Consider the following 24,807-nt stretch of genomic DNA (forward strand, 5'->3'; position numbering starts at 1 on the left):
CTCTTTATCTTTCTCTCTTTTTTTTTTCTTAAAGTTGCATTTTTCTCTGCGTCTGCATCATTTTTTAGGCAAAGCTCCACATCCCCCGCCCCCCGAACCACCATGGCCTGACCCCGGCCAGAACAACAAGCCCAAACTACTAGTCACTGTCTGGGAACCTTTTATCCATTTTACTTCTTTTATTTTGGGGGACCTTTTTGACCGGCCACGTTTTGTTGTCCGTCCTTTTTACGCCAAGTATGGCCCCCACAGCCCTCAATATGGGAGATTAATTTTTCAGCCCGGGCCATCTGTGGAGAGAAAAAGTCATAAATCTACAGTCCGAAAGGTGGAAGGGATAGATAGATAGATAGATAGATAGATAGATAGATAGATAGATAGATAGATAGATAGATAGATAGATAGATAGATAGATAGATAGATAGATAGATAGATAGATAGATAGATAGATAGATAGATAGATAGATAGATAGATAGATAGATAGATAGATAGATAGGTTTACATTTATTTACATTCCCTGTGTCCACAAACGTCTAATAGCGGTAATTTTTCCAAGCTGCAAATCTTCATTAGGTCCGTGATGAAATTTTTTTTCCCTCCTAAATTATCCCATTACGTTTGATATAAACGTCCCACTGTGCGACCTCTGATTGGTTGGCTGACGGGCCACGTGACCCGTGCGGCCGTCTGTCTATTTGACAGCCGCAGGATGGCTCGATGCCAGAGGGGGAAAAGAGACAGAGAGAGGAGATAGAAAGAAAAATTAGTATTCTCCTGTTATCCTCGCTATAAATCAATCATGGAGTCCTTCGTGGTGAGCTGTAAATACGCCGAGCCGCAGTTCCCGCCTTGTGAAGAGGATTACAGTAATTTTAGTGACCAAGGGGGGTATTACAACAACCCTCAGGACAATGGCAGTTACGCAGGGGGTTATCAGCCTATGCAACCTCATCCGCCTGCGTACGCATCACAACAAACCAGCTACCAACAATCTGTGCAGGGCCATCACCGGGACGATGCAGAGGAGCGGCCACAGCATCAGCAGCAGCACACTGCGACCTACCCGCTGTACAGAGAGCCAGACACGTCCGAGAAGGAGAGGTTCCCCGCGGGAGAGCTGCAGTGCCACCAGGCCTGGATGACCTGCGCCAAGCCGGCTCAGGTGCAGAGGAAAGCGGCTGGCCTGGGGAAGGACAAGCCGCCCATTGTCGTCTACCCCTGGATGAAGAAAGTACACGTCGCGCATGGTGAGAACCATGACCAAAACAAAAGGCTTTCTTTCTTTCTTCATTTGTTTCTTTCTTTCTTTCTTCCTTCCTTTCTTTCTTTCTTTCTTTCTATTTGTTAGCATCTGTCTTTTTCTCTGTCAAATAATTTACGACCTCAGTGAAAGCAGGCGAGAATTTCAACCCCTATAAAGTTTTATGGCCCTGCTGCAGCGTATATAGGCGATGCGTGTGTGTGTGTGTGTGTGTGTGTGTGTGTGTGTGTGTGTGTGTGTGTGTGTGTGTGTGTGTGTGTGTGTTTGTGTGTGTGTGCTGAACAGTGTGCGTGGGGAGGTGCAACGATGCGAACAAACAAAAAGCTGCAAGTTAAAAGTAAAAAAAAAGAAGAAAAAAAGAACGAACAAAGAAACAGAAACATTCCCTTTTTGGATCTCTTCCCGATCGACCACAAATGATCACTAATGGAAGTAAAATGATAATTGCTGTTATGTTTAGATAAAAAAAACTGATTCAGTTTGATTAGGAGTACTTTGGTGAAGGAGACTTTGTTGTTTTATTTATATTTTTACTTGATTTCATATTATATTATTTCTCTTCTTTTTCTACTTTATTGTTAGTAGTAGTAGCACTTGTACTATCATTATATTTACATTTCACTTATTTTACTACTGCCAAGAAAAATGTTTATACAAAATATAATAAACAGTATTTTTCATAGTTATCATTATTGTTAGTATCATTCTATCACTGTTGATTTTTCACTGACAATCCCAATCGAATAATCGAAATTATTATGTCTCTCTCTCTTTCTCTTTGTGTGTGTGTGTGTGCGTGTGTGTGTGTGTGTGTGTGTGTGTGTGTGTGTGTGTGTGTGTGTGGTGTTAAATGTTAAACATAAATTAATAAATATAAATGCAATGTTTAAAATAAGTATTACAAATATTTGAATATTTATTTTTTTAAATATCGGTTAAATACGATTCATCCATTGTTTATAATTTATTTATTTATTTATTTTTACAGTCAATCCCAATCACGTTGGGCCGGAACCGAAGCGGCTGCGCACAGCGTACACACGCCAGCAAGTCCTCGAGCTCGAGAAGGAGTTCCACTTCAGTAGGTATCTCACGCGCCGCCGCCGGGTTGAGGTGGCCCATGCTCTCTGTCTGTCCGAGCGGCAGGTGAAAGTGTGGTTTCAGAACCGGCGCATGCGCTGGAAGAAAGATAACAAGCTTCCCAACACCAAAGGAAGGAGCAAAAGCAAGAAAGCGACGGACAGCAACAATAACAGCAGCGACTGCAGCGTGAAGGCGGCGATAACCGTCTGACATGAGCCGAAATGATCCAAGCTGTTCAGTCCTGAAATATTTGAACTGCTTTAAAGCGTTGTGATGTTATTTTATTATTATTGTTTGTATTCTGAAGGATGTTGTATCAAGGTCCGGCCTCATATATGAGTAATCGATGAATGTATTATGGTGACCTTAACTGTCTGTCGCTCCTTTGATACAAACACGAATTATCCCCCACCTTAATACCCGATCGGCACTATAAGCACGGTGCCACAAATGTTAATGTTGGTTCTTTTGGAGAAACAGGGTTTTTATTTTTACAGGGTAAATAAGTATATAATACAGGGTTTTTAATAGCTACCTATAAAGTTAAAATAATTTATGAGTGTGCACGCTACCAAAATGGTCCGCGAGCCGGCGCTTAAAAAACAAGACCAAATTGTTCAATGGCTGACCAGTAGAATAGTTGCATAAATAATGTTTTAGCATTTTTGTAGGACAGTAGCCATATTAGTATTATTTTGTTTTCAATTTGAATTGAAAAAAAAAAGACCATAAAATGGATCAGGCATTTATAGGCACGACTTTATTTGTTCGAGCAGCTAAATTGTGAAAATTCAGCTGATTCTCTCAGGGTTACATGGTTTCACAAACTTCCTGAAATGTTTTATTCATTCAAATTAAATTAATTTTCCCCTTCAAGAAAAAAATACTTCTTTTTCATTCCACTTCAATGTGCTATTTAAGCCCATGTAAGCCAGTACTTATTTTAATTATTATTTAGAAACGCATTTTATTCTTTAAGCCAATTTTTGTTCTTATTTCCTTTTATGTACGTCCTTTAAAAAAAAAAAAAAAACGTAAAACAAAAACGAAAAGTCCTCTTCTGGACATTTTATACGTGAAAATGTTTTGATAATAACAAATGACAAAAATAAAAGTGTGCATCTTCTGTGTATCATGTTTTTTCATTATTTTATCTGTCAAAATTAGAATCCGTCAATCTCTCATCCAATTAGTCTAAAGGATTTGAATGAATGCGTTCAAGCTGTAAAATTGATGTCCATATAAGGTAAATACATTATTTAACAAAGGAGAGATGCTCTGTCGGATAAGCGATCTTTGTTAGAACAGAACTATGATCCAGCAGAGGTGAGCCAATATTGTTCCATAATCAGAAACATTTCTATTTCGATTCCATTCGTTAATGTTCCACCTCTTAAAGGGCCTCGCCATGATTATTTTAGTTCAGGCTGCTTGTGTGATTCACCCAGGTGGAAAACCGATGGTCTGTCTGGAAAGAAAGGTCCACCCAAATCCGTATGGTCCTCTGATGGAGTGTTGATGAATGGGATTCGAGGACTGAGAGCTCAGAAACAATAATTGGCACTTTCCGGTGCAGTAGCTGAAAAGTGCAGGACAGGCAAGAAGAGACTGACAGAAACCTAATGCCGCCCACAACCGCACCAAAACGCATATGCATCCACACACCCTTTCATGCAGGGTTAAGAGAGGCTGGTGACCATCTCCATGGGCCGCTGGAGAGGCGGGGTCCGCCCCGGACAGATTCAAAGGACTCTGTTATGGGACAGCATCGCCCCCGTGTGGTTACGTTGGGTCCTCTGCGCAGATAGTACGTCAAGCCTTGAACTACACTACAGAAACACAAAAATATTACTAAGTATTGTCAGTCTGTTTCAAGTGTACCGAGATATTTTCACTAGAAACTAGACAAAAATACTTGTTAAAAGTTTGTGTTTCTGCAGTATAGTTCATGTTTGTAGCGCTATGGCCCTGAAATTCAATTTATTTTGGGTAGAGTTTGCATGATACAACAGAACCAAAACAGTCCACCGTTGTGAAATTGCTGGAGTATTTTTTTCTTACGAAATAAAAGTCTGAAAGTATAGTATGCATTTATGTGATGCCTCTGTCCCAGGCTTCACACAAGCCTGGGACAGGCTGCACTGGGACAATCGGTTCCCAGTGCAGCCGATTGTCATAAGTCAACTGCTTATAGAGTTCATTAATGAATCTCATAAAGAGAAGAAGAGATGAGCAGAGAAGGCTCAGTGCAGTGTGTCTGCTCCTCTGAGGGAGGCGCTGTCCTCATACACCCTGTTGATGAACTGTCTGAACTGCTGCCTCAGGCAAACTGTACCACAGGATCAAAAGCAAAGCCACCAGAGTCCAACACAGCTTTCAGAGTTGAAACCAAATATTTTCATTCCAAGACACACAACTCTTTTTTTAAACTTTCTGACATTGAATAAGATTTAACTTTTCTTGTTCTATTACAGTTTTCTACAATTTTTCTATGCTAAATCTAAGAAAATGGAAAAGAGAATGTTTTCAAAAGCTTTGGTGGAGTTGAATTTTAAACTGCCAGACATGGGTCAAATGCTTTGGGTCTTCTTCCATAAGGTTTCCACAATAGTTTGCTGTAATTTTTCTCCATTTGTCATCTCAGAACCAATGTAACTAAGTCAGGCTTTCCCTACACACTTTTTCAATTCAGCAAACACATTCTCTGTGTGTGATGGCTACTCCAAAACACCAACTTTGTTGTCCTCGAAAATATATTGTGACTAATTTGGGGGTACTAAAAGTGAGCCATTTCTTGGCAGCACCTTTCAAAGACAACAAAAATCACAAAGCATTTCCCTTATACAAAGGATAATAATGAAAACATCATAAAAATGGGAATTTAAACAAATATATAGTATTTAAGAAGATCCCTGGTGTGAAAAATAAATATACAAAGTATGTTAAATTTTAGTATACTTAAGCATGCTTTAAGTCCAACTAATAATGGGTATACTTCAAGTTCGCTTAGGATTAGTTAACTTAAAGTGTGACATTTTGGAACAACTAATTTTGTGCTTAGTGTATATTAAGAGTATTTAAATTGTATTAAAGCACAATTTAAATTTTACTAGGTGTACTTTCACAAACCTTTTTTGGAACAACTTAAGTTACACTTAGCATACTTTAAGTATATTGCTTTTATGTAATAGAATAGAATAGAATAGAATAGAATAGAATAGAATTACTTTATTCATCCCAGCAGGGAAATTATTATGAAGCCTAGGCGCAAATTCAAACTGGAAGACTTTTTTATCCCCACCGGGACCCGTTAATTGAAGCGACCTGCCCACAATCGTCGACCTATTAACGCCGGACCAAGCCACGTCACGTCCAATCATCGACCAAGTCCCAGCTGATAAGGACCTTCATTCATGGTGTCCTTCGCTCTCCAGCCGAGCCCCACCCACCACCACCCCTTCTCCTCCATTCGCTCGGTCCTGAGGCCCGCACCCTTCTTCAACCTCCACCACCAGTGCCGGGCCCTGGGGGATGACGTTCCTAACAGCATCGGAAATGCTCATCTGAAGCCTATCGCTAACGCTGCGATAACTGTTATCCCCAGCCGGGGCCCGAGCGCCAAAGACTTTAAATTCTGTTTGTCAATAAACTCTTCTAATTGTCTTCTTATCTCCGTCTGAGTCTCTCCAGATTGAATTGCAGTTACAGCAGCATAGAGACAAGACACACAACATCCACCACTGAGTAGCAATGTAGACATATAATATAAACGTGCTTGATTAGTATATTTTGAATGTACTATTCTTGTGATTGAATTACATTTAAATATATTTAGAATGTATTTTTCAGTATATTGGCATTACATATTTAATATATTCGTAGTGTTATTACAGTATGCTACAATTACACTTTTGGTTTATTATAATTGCTAATGAAGTACACTTTTTAGTTACTTAATGTCTTATTATTCTGCTTTGCCACTTTGTACATTACATGCATACACATACACATACACACTACAGTACTGCAAACACATCAGGTTACCAGAACACAGAAGGATCAATTACAGCACACTCTACAGGTGAAACAAATTACATTGTGTATTCAATATATTACCATTTTGGTAACACTTTATTTGATAGGGTGTATATAAGACTGACATGACACTGTCATAAACATGATATAACACCTTTCATGAACATTAAGGACTCTGTTGTCAATGAAGTGTCATTCGGTAAATAATGACACTTTTAATGCAAAGTTGCCTAAAAAGATGGATTAAAAGTCCATTAAAAGTGCCAACTTTGCATTAATGTGTCATTATTTACAAAATAATGCAAACTTGGCACTTTTAATGGACTACTAATCCAACTTTTTAAAGCAACTTCTCATTAAAAGTGTCATAATTTACTGAATAACACTTCATGACAACAGAGACCTTCATGTTCGTGAAAGGTGTTATGTCATGTTTATGACAGTATCATGTCAGTCTTATGCACACCCTGTCAAATAAACTGTTACCCACATTTTTCAAGAGTACATTGCCAATATACTATCACAGAACTGTACAAATTGTCAATACATTCAAAGTTTACAGATACCATGCTCATGAAAATTAGCACAATAAAACAATAGGTACACTTTAGAAGAAATGTGAAGAATATTTCACCAGGGACAGAGTATTGTTTTAATACAATGTCACAGTATTACTGCAGACAAACTGATATTTCTCCTTCCTAAGAACAGTGAGGATTGTTGTGGAAGAAAATTATTACCAAGCACTGTCAGGTGAAATCACTCAATCAGGTCATGAGTGTGGCGCAACCCTTCTTTGCGATGTCTCAACTGGCAAACCTCAGCCTTTGGTCCCTACTAGTTGGTAGTGAAAGTTGGGTGTAAATGTTTATTCCCTTTTACACCCAGGCACTAAAGCTTCCATTAAACTGGTAGGGCCAAAGTTTGTGTGGCCGGGACTCCATAAAGATGTACTGACATGGGTGGCTTCCTGTTTGGCTTGCCAACGTGCCAAGGTGCAATGGCACACTAAAGCTCCACTGGATCACTTTCCTGTTCCGCAACGGAAGTTTGAACATGTGCATGTGGACTTAGTGGGGCCGCTCCCACCTTCCAGAGGTTTAACCTATCTCCTGACTACTCTGTGGCCGGAGGCAGTTCCGCTGTCATCAACCACTTCAGTTGATGTGGCTCGGGGATTTATCTCCTCCAGGGTGTCCCGGTTTGGTGTGCCATTGGACTTGACCTCAGACAGAGGTCACCAGTTCACTTCAGAGTGAGCTCCAGTGGCAGAGAGCCTTGGGGTTTAACTCCACCTTACTACTGCCTACCATCCGCAGGCCCAATGGTCTTTGTGAGAGGTTCCACCGCACAATGAAGGCTGCATTGCGAGCCTCGTTGGTGGATAATAGCTGGATACTGTATATCACCTGCCTTGGGTTTTGTTGTGCCTGTATTCAGCTCCAAAAGAGGACTTGTGGTTTTCTTCAGCAGTTGGTCCTGGGCCAGACTTTGAGAGTTCCAGGGGAATTTCTTCCTGGTCCACTGGGTTCGGTTGATTCCCAATTGGAGTACAACAGTTCTAAATGGGGATTCTAGATCTTTTGCCCCATTGGCAGCACATCACTGCCTTCCACATGTGTTTGTGCCAAAGGACCTAATATCTGCCAAGTATGTATTTATCCGCCATGACTCACACCATTCATCACGTTAGCCTCCTTACGATGGTCCATTCCATGTTTTAGAGGGGACCTAAGGAGTTTTTGGTGGGGTTGGGGGGTAATCAGGAGAGTATTTCGGTGGACTGTTTGCAGCCAACTCATGTGTTACCACGGGACCCAATTGAGTTGGTTCAGCCACCTCAATTTGGTTTTGGTTGGAAGACATTGAGAATAAATCAACACTCAAATTACTTTTTTGTCTTTTTCTGCTGACTTCCACACATACTTTATTAGTCTAAAGTATACATTCGAATGTAATTTAAAACATACTAAAATTAATCATTCAAAGTAGTCGTTAAATGAATTTTAAGTGAATTTTAAAAAATTCAATTTTGAGCATAAAATTGAATTTTATGCTAAAAAAAATTGAGCATAAATTATTTTGATTTATGCTCAAATTAAATCAACACACTTTAAGCACATTTAAGTGTGCTTAAAGCTATAATGTCAAAATTGGTACAAGCATACTTTTAATATACTTTGTATATATTTATAGGTAGTACACTTAATACTTAGCATACTTAAAATGTACTTACACAAATGTAAGTATATTTGAAATATACTAAAGTATTTTTTTCGCTAGGGATATTAAAGAAAAACATATTTGAATATGAATGTCATGGTAAAAGCAAGGATAGTACATGTACTGTAAAGTATATTTGCAGTGCATGTTTGTAGTAAAATACAAAAACTGACCTCCAGATGTAAAGTGTAAAATTCTAATTTTGAGGCTGAAAGAACGTGAAGTAGGAACGCTAGGCATAGCGAAAAGTGGAACATAACATCGGAGTAGCTTAGTTTCTTGGGGGACGTTAATCACAGACGGAAGGTTGCAGGACTTCACAATACTTGTCTTTAACCTTACATGCAGCAGAACTGTTCTTAGCTCTGGTTGCAGTTACAGATAGAGAACTGCAACATGTCGCTGGCGGCGGAGGCTTTCGTGTCGCAAATGGCAGGTAATGCGGTCACCTAGTTCCTCAATAGCGAACCATTTTTAGGCTATCATTAGCCAGCTAGCTCAGCCAGGCTAACCAGGATTCCATAGGCGTCAATTGTAGGTTTTGACCTGTACAAGTAAGCCCATCAAACCATTTAACACAAACGTTATTAAAAAGAAATTAAAAAACTGCCCCAAAGGGTATTGCTTTCAGTTAAATTTGGCAGGCTATAAAGCAGCAAGAATCCACCAATTGAAACATTTCATCAACTTAATATAAGCTAAGGCCTTTAAAAAGAAAGGAGTAAGTGTATTTAGAGGTGTGCAGCTTAAAGAAAGTATCAGAGAAGAAAGACGTGAGTTGTAAATCCACCTATTTGCAGCTAGACAGTTTAATCCCAGGTAGAAAATACCGGAGTTCACCTAAGGTGATGAACAACAAAACAAGAGCTTCTGCTCTTGTTTTGATGTTCATCACCTGACTCTTCAATTGCAGACTCTGCAGTTAACATGTTAACCTAAAAGTAACCTAAAAGTTTTCAGTTGTATCACTAAAATAACTGCTTTGCACCAAAATACGTACTTAACAAAATACATCTTATAGTTTGAATTAGTCTTGAAAACAAGATTTTATTGCATCAGATATCAGTTTTCTGGATGATCTGATCATGTGACAAAGTGGTCAAGCAGAGTGGTGAGGGGTAATACTCTGTAGCTAACGGAGCAGGGGATATTCCAGTGCTTGAATTTTGACCTAGTAGATTTTAGAATAAAAATGTTAAACAGTTTCTGTTAGACAGATTCCACTTAAAGTTGGTGTGAAGAAGAAAAATCTGCTTGTTTTTGATCAACAGCTGCAGAGCCTTGGCCTGAGAATGCAACCTTGTACCAACCGCTAAAGGGTAAGTTGGAGGATCTGCAGAAACATTTTGCCTGAATGTCTCCTAATGTTAAAGCATTTCTCTGCTGCAGACCATCAGATCCTGCTCTCAGACCATGCCTCGTCTCTTTCTGTTCAGGTAAAAGCTTGATTTCTGGATTTTTCTCTGCAGACATTTTTAATACTAATTCTGTGAAACCTCTACATTTATAAATACGTGCAATGCAGCCCAGTCAAAGGCCGCTAGAGCGAAAAAATCCTTTAACAGCAAAGCAAAAGGCTATAGTTACCCCACTGTTGCCAACTTAGCAATTTTATATTTTGCGACTTTTCAAAAAACAATTGGTTTTGAACTAAATGAAATGAAGTGGTATTGAACTAAGTGAAGCTTTTTAAAGATCGTGGTTGACCAGAAAACCAGTCAGTGCACCCCAGTCTTTACTAGTACACAGTGTGCTGTACTATTAAAGAATCTCTCCCAGTAGTGTTGTACATTTCCCACATTAAACACACTGATATTGCAGAAACCCTCGTTGTTTTCCACATGTCGTGCAGCTCTAGCTTCGCCTTTTCCAAGCCAGGGAAGGAGTTTTGACTTCTCTGCCTTTTCCCATGCAGGCCTATCTCCGGATGTGTGGTCTGCCAGTTCAGGTGGTCTGCAGATACAACGCTGAGTACATGTCACCGTCTGGTCAGTACACCCACCACAGGCATCCTGCCATTCCAAGCCGACATTCCTGATATTTGTTCTCTCTATAGGAAAAATCCCCTTCATCCACGTGGGGAACCAGGTGGTGTCTGAACTGGGACCGATTGTGCAGTTCACTAAAGCCAAGGTGATAAAATTAGAGATCAATCTGCCACTGATCATAATCGGCCCATTTCCTTGAAAAGGTGTATGATTTGTGATTGCCGATCACTCTCTCTTGTTGCCAATCACAAAAAAAACGATCACCTGTAGGTCACTTCTTGTGCAGCTTATCTCCTCTTTGCCTCACACTGTGCAAGCACACAGCAACAAATCCTAAACAATGTGGTGAGGAACTTCAACGCTCAGAGATAATGGGGAAGTTTTCGTGTTTTGATGGAAAAATACCTCGGTGGTGAAGCATGTCAAAATGTATCAACACAACGAGTCTAATATGACATTTAAAAAACAAACAAACATACTCAACATAGTATGATTATATCAAGGCTCACAGTAAGAAAAAAAGACATCTGGAGCGATCACATTAAAGCAGCGCACAACTAACACCCGAATGAGCGTGACAGTCAGAAAGCTTAACAGATAACCCGATAAATAATTAAAGTCTTCGGGATGGCAGTGGAATCTTGCTGTTGGACTGCCACGCCATGCTACTGGTAGTAATATTTCACAGACATAGCACCGTTTCTGCTCCTCCCAGCAGTGAACGCTCACATTGAACGTTTGCTTAAAGCTGCACCTCGTAACTTAAACAAACAAGATTTTACATATGTAATAACATTTTTGCTATGTCCTAACATAAGACAGTTAATCTCTGGGGAAAATAATCAATCTCCTCTGCCTCTTCTTGTTAATGTTATGCAGCTCGGTCAGAAACAACCAATCAGAACCAGCATTAATCAGCTAGCCATGCTATCTGGAAGTTTGGATTTAGTAACTCAGGATTGTTCATTGTGATGCAACCTGCATTTAACTTTACATTAATGTTTCCTTTTTTATTTGACATTTCATATACGCAGTGTTGTAAGATGTATTTGACTTGTATAAAATTTAGGCTGTTAAGAGCCTTATTGTTTTACTGATTGCAGGTTTTTCAGTTGTCCCTTTGACTGAATAGCTGCTTTATTGTGCTGCAAAGTATTTTGCATGTTCGGATCAGGCGTGGCGTGCGGCGTACGGTTCATGCAAATCGGAGCTACAGGTGGCTGCGTCAGGTGCCGCTCGTGCGCGGCCTTGCAGCTGGGGGTGCTGCCCCGTCTGCGCATCTCGCCACTCTTCCGGGTTGTGGAGTTAGGCGTGGACATCGCTGGACCCGCGATGGACGAGCCGCCTGGGCCCCAGGTCCATTTCAACGTTTCGTGCTTACATCAGGAGAGCAGTATCGGTCATGCCAGTACAGCTGTTTGTCACGTGACCGTGGGAGATGTCTTCAGCCTATCCCGCTGTGCCCAGCCGACTGGACTCCTGATCTGATTTCTTTGTCATTGCAAAATCGGATTGGATTATTGAATGCACGTTCAATTTCAAATAAATCGTTCTCCATTAATGAACTCATTGTTAGGAAAAACATGGACTTCCTTTTCCTCACAGAGACGTGGCAGAGGGAAAATGAATTTGTCCATTTAAATGAGCTTTGTCCTGCTGGTTGCTTGGCAGTAGGTAAGCCTCGCTCCGGCCGCCGTGGAGGAGGACTGGCTGCTGTGCACCGTGACTAGTCCACATGCAGACTGTCAAAAACAAGCCACACCACCTCTTTTGAAACCCTCATGATGGAAGTTGGTTCCTCAGATACATTTTATACTATTTTGATATATCGCCCTCCTGGCCCTGCTGGGACTTTTCTTCAGGATTTTGCTGACTTTTTATCTTCTATAATTAGATTGGGAAAGGTCTTGATTGTGGGTGATTTTAATTTGCGGATTGATGATGTTACTTCTATCCCAGCAAGAGATCTTATATCACTGACAGAGGTGCTCAACTTTACACAGTATGTGTCAGGTCCCACACACAACAAGGGTCACACGTTAGACCTGGTTTTTGCACTGGGCTTGCAAATTACCAATGTGTGTGTGGAGGATGTGCTTCTCAGTGACCATTACTGTGTTTTCTTTGATTTGATGGTGCCATCTGAACCTCGGCCTGTATTTACTAAGGCAAAGAGGAGAATCATCACAGAGGCGACAGCCATGCTTTTCTGCGATAAGTTTGATCCTTCTCTTCTTAATAATCTCACTGAAACTGACTGTTTTGTGAATTGTTTTAATAGCCAATGTGCTGATATCTTGGATCAAGTAGCGCCAGTTAAGGCTAGGAAGGCACCACAGGAAAGTTTCTGTCCTTGGATAAATGATGCAATTATGTCTCTGAGGAGAACATGACGCCAGACTGAACGTTTATGGAAGTCTACTAAATTGGAGGTCCATAGGCTGCATTTAAAGGACTTAATATTGTTCATAAATAAGAGGATTGAGGAGGCCAGGGCAAGTTATTTTAATTGTCTGATTGCCTCAAATAAAAGAAATCCTAAAGTGCTCTTCGACACTATCAGCTCTCTTGTGTCATCTGTTGCTGTAAATCCTCGTAACTCTACAATTAGTTGTGATGAGTTCCTGGATTTCTTTATTGATAAGGTCAAAGTAATAAAGGACAGCTTGCCTCCTTGCCATGGTTCCCAGCATTTGGAACCTCCCACTCAGAGCTAGGCCTCATTTGAGCCTGTCACTGTGGAAGACATCTCAACCATCATGAAAAAAATGAAACCGTCCTCTGGTACTTTAGATGTTCTTCCTTTTAAACTGTTTGTGAGGGGTTTTGACTCCATTGGGCCCTATATTGCTAAAATGTTTAACATGTCTTTGCTTAGTGGTGTGTTTCCTTGTCTTTTCAAACATGCCATTGTGGAGCCACAGTTAAAGAAAACAGGACTGGACTCTTCCGAACTCAAGAATTTCTGGCCAATATCCAAGACCCCTTTCTTGGCCAAAGTCTTGGAAAAGGTAGTCTGCACCCAACTTAGATCATTTTTGCAGGTAAATTACATTTATGACACTTTTCAATCTGGGTATCGTGAGTTTCACTCCACTGAAACAGCCCTGTTGAAGGTGTTTAGTGATATTATGATGGCAGCTGACACCGGTAAATGTTCTGTGCTGGTTTTGTTGGATTTGTCATCGGCGTTTGATACAGTGGACCATGGCATCCTGATAAACAGTCTCCAACATTTGGTTGGAATGTCGGGTTGCGTTTTGAAATGGTTCACCTCTTACCTGGTTAGCAGAACTTTTAGTGTGTCAGTGGGAAATGCAGTGTCTAATTCTGCAGAGCTTTTGTGGGGTGTGCCGCAGGGATCGGTCTTGGGACCTGTTCTGTTCCTGCTGTACCTACTTCCTCTGAGCAGGGTCATCCAGAAGTTCAGTGATGTGTCCTATCATCTGTACGCCGATGATCTGCAACTGTACTGCTCTTTCAAGCCAAGTGAGCCACATAAACTTTGCACTCTCACTAGTTGTTTGGCCAAAGTGACAAAATGGCTCACTGAAAACAGCCTATTATTGAACCCCAACAAGACCGAGACCTTGATTGTTGCTCCTGACAGTGCTGTGCCTGGAATTAAGCAGCACCTCGGAAACTTGAGCTGCACAGTTAAAAGCAACCTGCGCAACCTGGGTGTTTTCATGGATGGAGCGATGTCTATGGAGCGGCACATAAATCAGCTTGTTAGGAACTGCTTTTTCCAAATTGGGAACATTTCTAAACTTCGTAAGATGGTGACTTATGGTGAGCTTGAGATGATTGTTCATGCTTTTGTCTCATCGAGATTGGATTATTGTAACAGTCTGTTTACATGTCTTAACAAGAGGGAGTTTGCGCGTCTGCAGGTTGTACAAAACTCTGCTGCACGCCTGCTGACTCGCACTCACAGGAGGGAACATATTACACCCATCCTCAAAAGTTTGCACTGACTGCCTGTATCTTACAGGATGCAATACAAAATCCTGGTACTGACTTTTAGAGCTCTTCATGGACAGGCGCCAGACTATATTAAGAACCTCATCCAGCCTTATGTTTCGACTAGGAGCCTCAGGTCGTCCAATCTGAACTTGCTGATGGTTCCTCGGACCCTTTTTAAGACTCGAGGAGACAGATCTCTTAAAGCTGTGGCGCCTCGCCTTTGGAATGAGCTACCTTGTACCATTCGATCTCTGGATTGTATAGACACTTTTAGGAAACAACTTAAGACCTACTTTTTTAAACTTGCTTTTTAGCTTAATACTGTGTTTTATTGTTTTGTATGTTGCTTTTAATTATTTTATTTTTTTTACACTTTGTGCAGCACTTTGTGACCCTGGTCTGTGAAAAGCGCTATAGAAATAAAGTTTACTTACTTACTTTTATGTCTATATTAGGTGAATTTATTGAGATATAAATACATTATTTTGCCAATAAATTATTTTTCTATTTTTCCAGATCACATAGTAGCATTTATACCGAAAGCGAAAAATTAACAGACAATCCAGGTGATCGGCAGTGATCAGTGATCGGCCCTCATTGGTGATCGGTATCAGAATCGGCAGCAAAAAACCTGATTGGAGCATCCCTAGATAAAACCCAAATCTTTCAATGTTTATGAAGGTCGTTGAACTTTGGCAGGGTGCATCTTCCTCAGGTGACAAGGAGTAATGCGTTTGTGGTTTCCAGGGCCACTCACTGAGCGACAGCTTGGACGACGTCCAGCGAGCCGAGATGAAAGCGTACATGGAGCTGGTGTACAACATGCTGCTTACTTCTGAGGTAACGGTCAGACCCACACGCTGATGCTTCAGCGCTGCAGCAGATTCTCACCCAGCTTTTGTCTCCTCTCTGCAGCTGTTCGTCCAGTGGTGCGACGACGCCACGGCAGCCGAGGTCCGTCTTCCTCCTTCCTCAGATGTCAGAACCAAAAGCATGAATCTCTCTTAGCTGTCTCCATTGTGTGCAGATTTCTCGGCCCAGGTACAGCAGCCCGTACTCCTGGCCTCTCGGGAACATCCTGGCCTACCAGAAGCAGTGGGAGGTGCGCAGGAAGATGAACGCCATCGGCTGGGGAGGGAAGACGCTGGAGCAGGTTCAGACGGGCTGAAGCCTGATCAGATTTCAACATGTTTTAACATGAAGCTCAGTTCTTTATTGAAGCTAACCTGCTTCATATTGACTTTATGCATCTTGTAATGTTTGGCTTATAATAACTGCCGTCTGCATCTCATCACATTACAGCAGCAAGCTGCCAGGCACTCCAGTACACCCAGACTGATCATGTCTGAGGTTCAGTGTAGGCCTGTCAATGTTAAACAATAATATTGCTGTTTGAGAACATTTTCAGGTAACATAAATTCTGATGAACATTTAACACTTGAACTGGAAGACATTTTAAATATAAGTAAATAAAACAACAGAAACAATAAATTAAACAAATGATGTCTCTGTAAACAAAATTGTCCTTTAAAAAAGCGATCCCAAAACACCAGACTGAAGAGCAGTTTCAGCAGAAAGAGAAAATCAATAAATCATGCAAAAGGAAATGATAGAGCTCGTTTTAATCTACCAGGTGATTCATTGATTTATTGCTTTCTGCGACAGGTCAAGCTCTCGTGAACCAGAACTTAGCCTATGTTCTGTCACAGAACATAGACCTACAAAAACCAGATGGAAAATCTGTGGGAAAACGTAGAAACTGTTCACAGTGCTCAATTAAATTAGTTATGGGTGAAAAGTTGCTAGCAGCACTTTGGATCTATCAGACTAAACTGGAATAAAATAAAACTTTGGTTGTGATGCGAGAGAAAATGTGAAAAAGTTAAAGACGTGTGAACACTTCTGGCAGGGGAAATATCTACCTGAAAATCAGACATCTGCTATTTCTATGTGTTTTAGGTCTATGAAGATGTGAACCAGTGCTGTCAGGCTCTGTCTCAGAGACTGGGCACTCAGCCATACTTCTTCAACAAACAGTAGGTATCAGTCTGCTGAGCACAAACATGTTTGAGCACCACCTGGTGGATAAACCTGAGCATTACATCTGCGCAAGCTTGCTCCATTGAAAATTGTTCAATGATCTTCAAAATCCATAATATTAAACTTGAGAGAGATCAAAAATAAGTTGGCTAAATTTATTAGTGAAACTATTTGAAAGTAATTTTGTTGTTGTTCCATCACTTTTGTATTTGTTTTCTTAACAGGAGCATCAGCAATATGTAACATTTAAATGATTGAAACTACTGAAACACCAACACAAAGGAGCACACAAGTATGAAGTGCATTATAAAGGATAGGTTTTACTTTCATTTTTTATAAATAACAATGTGAAAGCAGATTTTCCTGACTGTTCTCTTTACCAGATTTAATGGTTCAAATGGAAGGTGAGGTTCTGGTAGGGCTAAAGTTGAGCCATTTTCTCTATTTCAGTTTAAAGCAACTGGTTTCATTGGGCTTGAATATGTACGGTACATATGCTGCACTTTTCAAATTTCATTATTAACCACTTCGGGGTTTCCCCCAGTGTATTATAAGCCTGGCGGCCCACCATGCTTTACTAGCCCCCCCCCCGTGAGGCTAAGCATTGCTTGTTTTTATTTTTAGGAAAATAAGGAAAAAACAAAAATTGCTTTATTTTTTTTATTTTTAATCAAGTCGGATTGCAAGCTTCTCTGTTGCTCTGAGCATTTCACTGACGGAGCATATTTCTTCCTGAAATATAGGTTTATTGAAGATAGGTTTATACTTTATGCATTTAAAGCCGGCAGAGCAGACCAATCACACCGAAACCTCTGCGCATTGCCTCGCTGTCACTGCTTTAGTCCTTTAGTTTACCTCAACGGGAATCACTCGCGCCTCGCTTTCACTCAAACTGTGTTCAGTTTGAGTGAAAGCTGGATATGTAAATATCCAGGGTTATGAATTATGTCTCTTTGCAGAACTCTCCATCAAAGTAAGAGTTTAAAACCCACCACGTTTTGTGAACCTCAGGAATAACTTGCTTTCAAAGGAGCGCTTTGAAGGAGCGGTGAGATTGTACAAAGAATTATGCGGCTTTTTCATCTCAACACACTGCCCAGTGTTTGACCCTGTCTTCCCTATAAAGTTTATATATGAAGTCCTGGTTGGCCGGTGCATTAGTGATTAACAAACCAGCTCTAACCTCATCATGCAGGTTCAGCCCGGTGAGGAATTTTCAGGCTTGACTCGTAGTGACGCATCACTCTGGTTTTATATTATTTCTATTATTATTTTTCAGGTTACATGAAGCATCAAACCAGGCTGTATGAGGCCTTGAGCAGAATTTGAATTTGAATTTTTATCAGCAAGCACCTCTTGCTGATAAAAATATCAGCACCTCTAACAGCTTCTCTGTTAGATTTAGTGAAATCTGGGAGAGGTGGAGTAGTTTAACTGGCCAACCTAAAAAGCAATAAGGTATAATTGCAGTTTACTAATTTGTATTTGTGAACAAACAGAGCTCAATTTCAAAGATTAAACTCATAGCATCAGATTATTACTATGGTAACAAAACAATCTAACTATGAATATTGTTCTCTGAACCTTTACAAAGTAAACTTATAAGCTCCTTAAAATCTTACATTTAAATGTTAAACAATTTAAATTCTTTGCTGAAACCATTTAAAATACAAATTTAGCCGCATTGATCATTTCAATAAACAAATGTTACATTTACTGTATATATCTGTGGTCTGTGTTAAAATATTAGCATTTATGGGGCCTTGAAGCCCCATAAATGGGGGATTATGGAGCTGCTGACTTAATTTGATTAAACAGAAGTGCAAATAACTGATATTCATTTTAACTGTATTTTTTGATTAGTTGTTTTTAAGATTCTATAGTTGTGGGTTTAAATAGCGTTTCACTCACGATACTTTCCCGTAACATCTAATTACCCAGTAATATTTTGACATTTCCTGTCAACATAACATCTTTTAATACAAAAACACGGTGGACCACCGATGGACTGGTGGTGGACCGCCTCATCACCCCGACCACCGGGCTTAGCAAATCTTCTGGGGGAAACCCTGCACTCATTGTGGATCTGTTACAAAAATCCCAATAAGATAAATTCTAGATCTGTGCAGTCATGCTGGAGCTTTTCTCTTATGGCAGCTCTCATTTGCTTAGAACAGATGGAAGGATGTTTGCTCCTTTTATACTTTTTTACCCTTATGGTGTGCAACCATGGCAACAAGCTGTTTCTTTTTTATTTAGCAGTTGATTAGCATCCTCAAAGCATCTCTTCCATCTAACAGAGTGGTTATCCCTGACTTAAGCCTCTCTCTGCCCGACTTTCTAAAAAACGATGAGGCAGAGAGAAGTGGGAAAAACAAAGGAGGCCAATTAGCAGCACTTGCTAACTTCTGATGCCATCATTCAGGACAAGTTATCTTCAGGAAATATCTTCTGTGCTGCCTGTTTGTTTATTTTAGCTGTTAGCTAAAGAAGCTAATGACAGCATCAGTAGCTGCGTTTCCATTACAAACTTTCTTGATATTCTGATAATGTGGAAAAAACCCACAATTTTGCAAAATTGGTGTTTCCATTAAATAAGAAACACAATTAAAAATCACACATGAATAAGTCTGTTTGCGCCGAACCGTCATCCTACCACTTCCTGTCGTCTTCTTCATCAGTAGTAACGGCCGGCGGTTTGATCATGCAAGTCCTGTTGTGAAACAAGTGTTTCTATTGCAGTTTTTGTGAAATACAGTAAAGACATCCAGAAGACCACCACCAACACAATTTATTGAAAATTGATTGAATTTTATTTATTAATTCCAAATTCTGCAATTTCACAGTCAAATTCGCCTGACGTCTTCAGTCAGAGGCTCCTTTCCAGCCCAGTGATGATTTTTGAAGATACTAAGATGACTTTTAATTGAGCTCAATAAAGCATTTTTGAACTAAACTGAAGGAAGCAGAGTTGGGACGTTAAAATGTAAAGAAACAAAACTTAATCAGGAATGTGAATTCCTGATTGGCCAGGCCGTTTTGATTAAGCAGCTTTGCTGTGTGCTGCAGGGCGACGGAGCTGGACGCGCTGGTGTTCGGCCACCTCTTCACCATCCTCACCACCAGACTCACCAGCACCGAGCTGGCAGAGAGGGTCAAGAGCTACAGCAACCTGCTGTCCTTTTGCAGGCGCATCGAGCAGATCTACTTCGACGACAAAAAGCTTATGAAGGACTAAACAAACACCGCTCTCTCTGCTGACTTGTCTTGTACATTCTGCGTCTTCTTCTCTCATTCCCTGCGCCGTAGCAACTGCCACACCAATGTCTGTGCTGCTCGCTTCTCCTCTTAGGTCCATGCTTGTACATTTGAATTTTTTTTTGAGTATTTCCAGTTACACACTTTGAACAGCAGGGTCGGGGTTACAGCTATGCAACATGACCGAGTTTCAGAGGAAAGAACTACACTTGACCCCAGAGGTCAAATGGTACGAGTTTATTTCCCTGTTAGGCAGTTTTTGAGCTGCTGCTGTACAAAATCACAAGAACATACTAATGAAGGAGCTCCACACTGTTTTGCATTTGTTGATGTGAAGTGCCTACATAAGACATTCAGCTAAGTAGTTTTATCTTCGTTCCCAATAAAAGCCGAGTGTGAACCTTGAAGATTATTGGTTGAAGATTTTTCTCGTCGTTTCAGAGATTCCGTCTTATAGATTCCGTCTGTTTCTGAGCGTCTGGAAGCAGCTGCTACACTTGAATGTGTTCCTGCCTCCAGGCTGCATGAAGCTCATTGGTAAGGTCCCATTGCTTCCAGCCGCCCCACAGTTCACCGTCTTTCACATTTCCTGTGAGGTCACCGGTTTGACCTCTGAACCTCCAGGACATGATGAGTTATGAGCCACACCAACCAAATGCAGCACAACTGGAGGTCAGCAGAGGCACATCCACCAGACCATCTCTCGTCATTGAAGTAACCAACAGCATAGCTGCATTAACAGGTTTCAAAATACTTAATTTTTCTGTTTTAATGTGACAAACGCAGCATGCCGTTATAAATGTTTCACATCTGTTTGGAACCTGGATAATTTAATGAACTTCTTTGAGGATCTCTGGCAAGACTTAGAAATTGCTCTGGGGAGGAACAAATATTTTAATTCAATATGAAAAAAATCTGCCTAGATCTGCAAACATGGCAGAGTCATACTACTGTTGGAGTTCATTGTCAAGTCAAAATGAGGCTCAGTATTGTGTGTGGCCTCCACGTGCCTGTCTGTGGTGCAACGTGACGTTGGTGGATGGAGCGAGACATGATGTCCCAGATGTGCTCAATCGGATTCAGGTCTGGGGAACGGGCTGGCCAGTCCATAGCTTCAATGCCTTCATCTTGCAGGAACTGCTGACACACCCCAGCCACATGAGGTCTAGCATTGTCCTGCATTAGGAGGAACCCAGGGCCAACCGCACCAGCATATGGTCTCACAAGGGGTCCGAGGATCTCATCTCGGTACCTAATGGCAGTCAGGCTACCTCTGGTGAGCACATGGAGGGCTGTACGGCCCTCCAAAGAAATGCCACCCCACACCATTACTGACCCACTGCCAAACCGGTCATGCTGAAGGATGTTGCAGGCAGCAGACCGCTCTCCACGGCGTCTCCAGACTCTGTCACGTCTGTCACATCTGCTCAGTGTGAACCTGCTTTCATCTGTGAAGAGCACAAGGCACCAGTGGCGAATTTGCCAATCCTGGTGTTCTCTGGCAAATGCCAAGCATCCTGCACGGTGTTCGGCTGTGAGCACAACCCCCCATCTGTGGACGTCGGGCCCTCATACCATCCTCATGGAGTCGGTTTCTAACCGTTTGTGCAGACACATGCACATTTGTGGCCTGCTGGAGGTCATTTTGCAGGGCTCTGGCAGTGCTCCTCCTGTTCCTTCTTGCACAAAGGCGGAGGTAGCGGTCCTGCTGCTGGGTTGTTGCCCTCCTACGGCCTCCTCCACGTCTCCTGGTGTACTGGCCTGTCTCCTGGTAGCGCCTCCAGCCTCTGGACACTACGCTGACAGACACAGCAAACCTTCTTGCCACAGCTTGCATTGATGTGCCATCCTGGATGAGCTGCACTACCTGAGCCACTTGTGTGGGTTGTGGAGTCCGTCTCATGCTACCACGAGTGTGAAAGCACCACCAACATTCAAAACTGACCAAAACATCAGCCAGACAGCATAGGTACTGAGAAGTGGTCTGTGGTCCCAACTGCAGAACCACTCCTTTATTGAGTGTGTCTTGCTAATTGCCAATAATTTCCACCTGTTGTCTATTCCATTTGCACAACAGCAGGTGAAATTGTCAATCAGTGTTGCTTCCTAAGTGGACAGTTTGATTTCACAGAAGTTTGATTTACTTGGAGTTATATTGTGTTGTTTAAGTGTTCCCTTTATTTTTTTGAGCAGTGTATATATATATATATATAATGCTGCCCTCACGATGTGTCGCTCTTACAAAGCTAGACAACTATCTAACACCTGAGTTGAAAATAATCCAATCCTTGATAGTTTTCTTGTTTTATTTTGCAACTCTTTTCTGGTTTGTTTTGTGAAAAAGTAAGAAAACACAAAAGTATATATCAACCACATACAAAATAAAGAAAATAACTAGACTACAGCAAACAAACGACTCCCAATTATTACTAATTAGCTAACGATGGAGCTTTGAATTTTGGTTGGGAAACATAGGACTTTTCTTATGAAATATGACACAATACTGAAATAACAATTAATAAAATGAACTTACAGACAAAGAGGGTCCAAGGGACAAACGTGTCTGAAGGACAGTCGATGACACTGTCCTCAACTGACCAAATTAAATATGTGAATAATGTCCACTAGGTGTCAACAAGGCTTTATAGTTTCACTTACAATTTACCATAAGAAAACTAAACAAAATCTAATGATGGGGTCAGCAGATATATATGTAACCTGGTTGTATTTCTCTTTTGTTATAATTACACAAAATGCCCTTTTTTTGGTTACGGTACTTGTTTTGTTTCTTACCTGACTGAAACACCTCTAAAAAAACTGTCATTGTTTTAACCGTGTTACTTTAAGAGCAGAAGCCCCTCCTTTTTATTTTTCTTCTCTGGTATTGTCTTTAAATTGTTTGCGCACCTTAGGCCCCCCCCCCTTTTGTCATGTTGCCTGCGGGGGAGGTGTGTACTGTTTATTTTTCATCTAAATACACCCAGTTTATTTATAGATCTATTAAGTTAATTTTTGTCATGTACTTCTGTTTTGTGTAGGACTTGGAGTGGGCAGCCTTTAACACGGTTGTTTTCTGTATGTTGTTCTCGTCAGGTATGTTGTATAAAATATGTTGTAAAAAATTATTTTGCTTATTTAAAAGTTGTGAGACATGGTCCTCACCCCTTTTGTCATGTTGTCCTGCGGGACAAAACTTCTAGCAGGCAGCCTATAACGCGATTGTTTTCTGTATGTTGTTCTTATCAGAATAAATCAAGAAACCATTCTTTTTAAAGACAAACTGTGTCACGGTCTGATTACTCAATAAAACTGGCACAACACAGAAAGGATCCGGTTACATATATATATGCCACCTTATCGTGGTGGAGGGGTTTGAGTGTCCTTGTGATCCTGGGAGCTATAACGGCATGCGGCTCGGGTAGTTGCTGAGGAAAAAACTCGGGCTTGGGAGGAGTGTGGAGAGGCCATTGGAGAAAGACTTTCCACACAGCTTCCAAGCGATTCTGGTCCACCATCCTGCGTCTCAGGAGGAGGAAGCAGTTACAGCACCAACACTTTTTATAGTGGGGATGGTGTGCTGCTGACCTCGACTGGGGATGTTATGAGCCGGTGGACAGAATACTTCAAGGACCTCCTCAACCCCACCAACATCCCTTCGAATTGAGGAAGCTGAACCTGGGGACTCTGGGTCGAGCTCTAAAATGTCTGGGGAAAGAGCTCCTCGGTGGCAGGGCCCCGGGGGTGGATGAGATTTGCTCGGAGTTCCTTAAAGCTCTGGATGTTGTAGGTTTGTGTTGGCTGACACGACTGCAATATTGCATGGACATCGGGGGCAGTTCCCCTGGATTGGCAGGCCGGGATGGTGGTCCTCCTGTTCAAAAAGGGGGGCGAAGGGTGTGCTCCAATTACAGAGGGGTCACACTCTTAAGCCTCCCTGGCAAGGTCTATTCAGGAGTCCTGGAGAGGAGGGTCCGTCGAATAGTCGAACCTCGGATTCAGGCAGAGCAGTGTGGTTTTCGTCCTGGTCATGGAAGACTGGACCAGCTCTACATCCTCAGCAGGGTCCTGGAAGGTGTGTGGGGGTTATATATATACAGTACAGACCAAATGTTTGGACACACCTTCTAATTCAATGGGTTTTCTTTATTTTCATGACTATTTATAAGGCAAGAAATCCCACTTATTAACCTGACAGGGCACACCTATGAAGTGAAAACCATTTCAGGTGACTACCTCTTAAAGCTCATCAAGAAAATGCAGAGTGTGTGCAAAGCAGTAATCACAGCAAAAGGTTGCTACTTTGAAGAAACTAGAATATAAGGGCTATTTTCAGTTGTTTTACACTTTTTTGTTTAGTACATATTTCCACGTGTTATTCATAGTTTTGATGCCTTCAGTGTGAATCTACAATGTCAATAGTCATGAAAATAAAGGAAACTCATTGAATTAAAAGGCGTGTCCAAACTTTTGGTCTGTACTGTGTATATATATATATATATATATTCCAACAGATCCATTACTGGCAGGGAAAGCGTACATGGAACGACATAACCAAGTTGCAGGCATAGTGTACAGAAACATCTGTGCAGAATATGGACTGGAAACCCCGAGATCAAAGTGGGAAACACCCCCAAAGGTGGCGGAGAACGCCAGAGCTAAGATCCTGTGGGACTTCCAGATCCAGACAGACAAAATGGTAATGGCGAACCAACCAGACATTGTCGTAGTGGATAAACAACAGAGGAAAGCCGTTGTGGTAGATGTAGCAATACCAAGCGACTGCAACATCAGGAAAAAAGAGCACGAGAAACTAGAGAAACACCAGGGCCTCAGGGAGGAACTGGAGAGGGCCTGGAAGGTGAAGACCACAGTGGTGCCTGTGGTCATCGGGGCCCTCGGGGCAGTCACCCCCAAACTGGACCAATGGCTACAACAGATCCCAGGAACAACAT

The 24,807-nt window shown here is 41.4% G+C and overlaps 2 protein-coding genes across 2 annotated transcripts; both read left to right on the forward strand.

The window, feature by feature from the left end:
- Window positions 1-462: 462 nt before the first annotated feature.
- LOC114137459 (homeobox protein Hox-D4b-like) lies at window positions 463-3,459 on the forward strand. The gene is made up of 2 exons (XM_028006056.1): window positions 463-1,248; window positions 2,251-3,459. Exons 1-2 carry the CDS (start codon window positions 801-803, stop codon window positions 2,553-2,555), a joined length of 753 nt encoding a protein of 250 aa, XP_027861857.1. The 5' UTR covers window positions 463-800; the 3' UTR covers window positions 2,556-3,459.
- Window positions 3,460-8,867: 5,408 nt separating this feature from the next.
- mtx2 (metaxin 2) lies at window positions 8,868-20,262 on the forward strand. The gene is made up of 10 exons (XM_028007564.1): window positions 8,868-9,039; window positions 9,875-9,922; window positions 9,993-10,039; window positions 10,519-10,591; window positions 10,660-10,736; window positions 15,305-15,397; window positions 15,473-15,511; window positions 15,585-15,710; window positions 16,517-16,593; window positions 19,667-20,262. Exons 1-10 carry the CDS (start codon window positions 9,000-9,002, stop codon window positions 19,833-19,835), a joined length of 789 nt encoding a protein of 262 aa, XP_027863365.1. The 5' UTR covers window positions 8,868-8,999; the 3' UTR covers window positions 19,836-20,262.
- Window positions 20,263-24,807: the final 4,545 nt, after the last annotated feature.

Source organism: Xiphophorus couchianus, chromosome 22 (assembly GCF_001444195.1).
Source record: "Xiphophorus couchianus chromosome 22, X_couchianus-1.0, whole genome shotgun sequence".
Taxonomy (NCBI): Eukaryota; Metazoa; Chordata; class Actinopteri; order Cyprinodontiformes; family Poeciliidae; genus Xiphophorus; species Xiphophorus couchianus.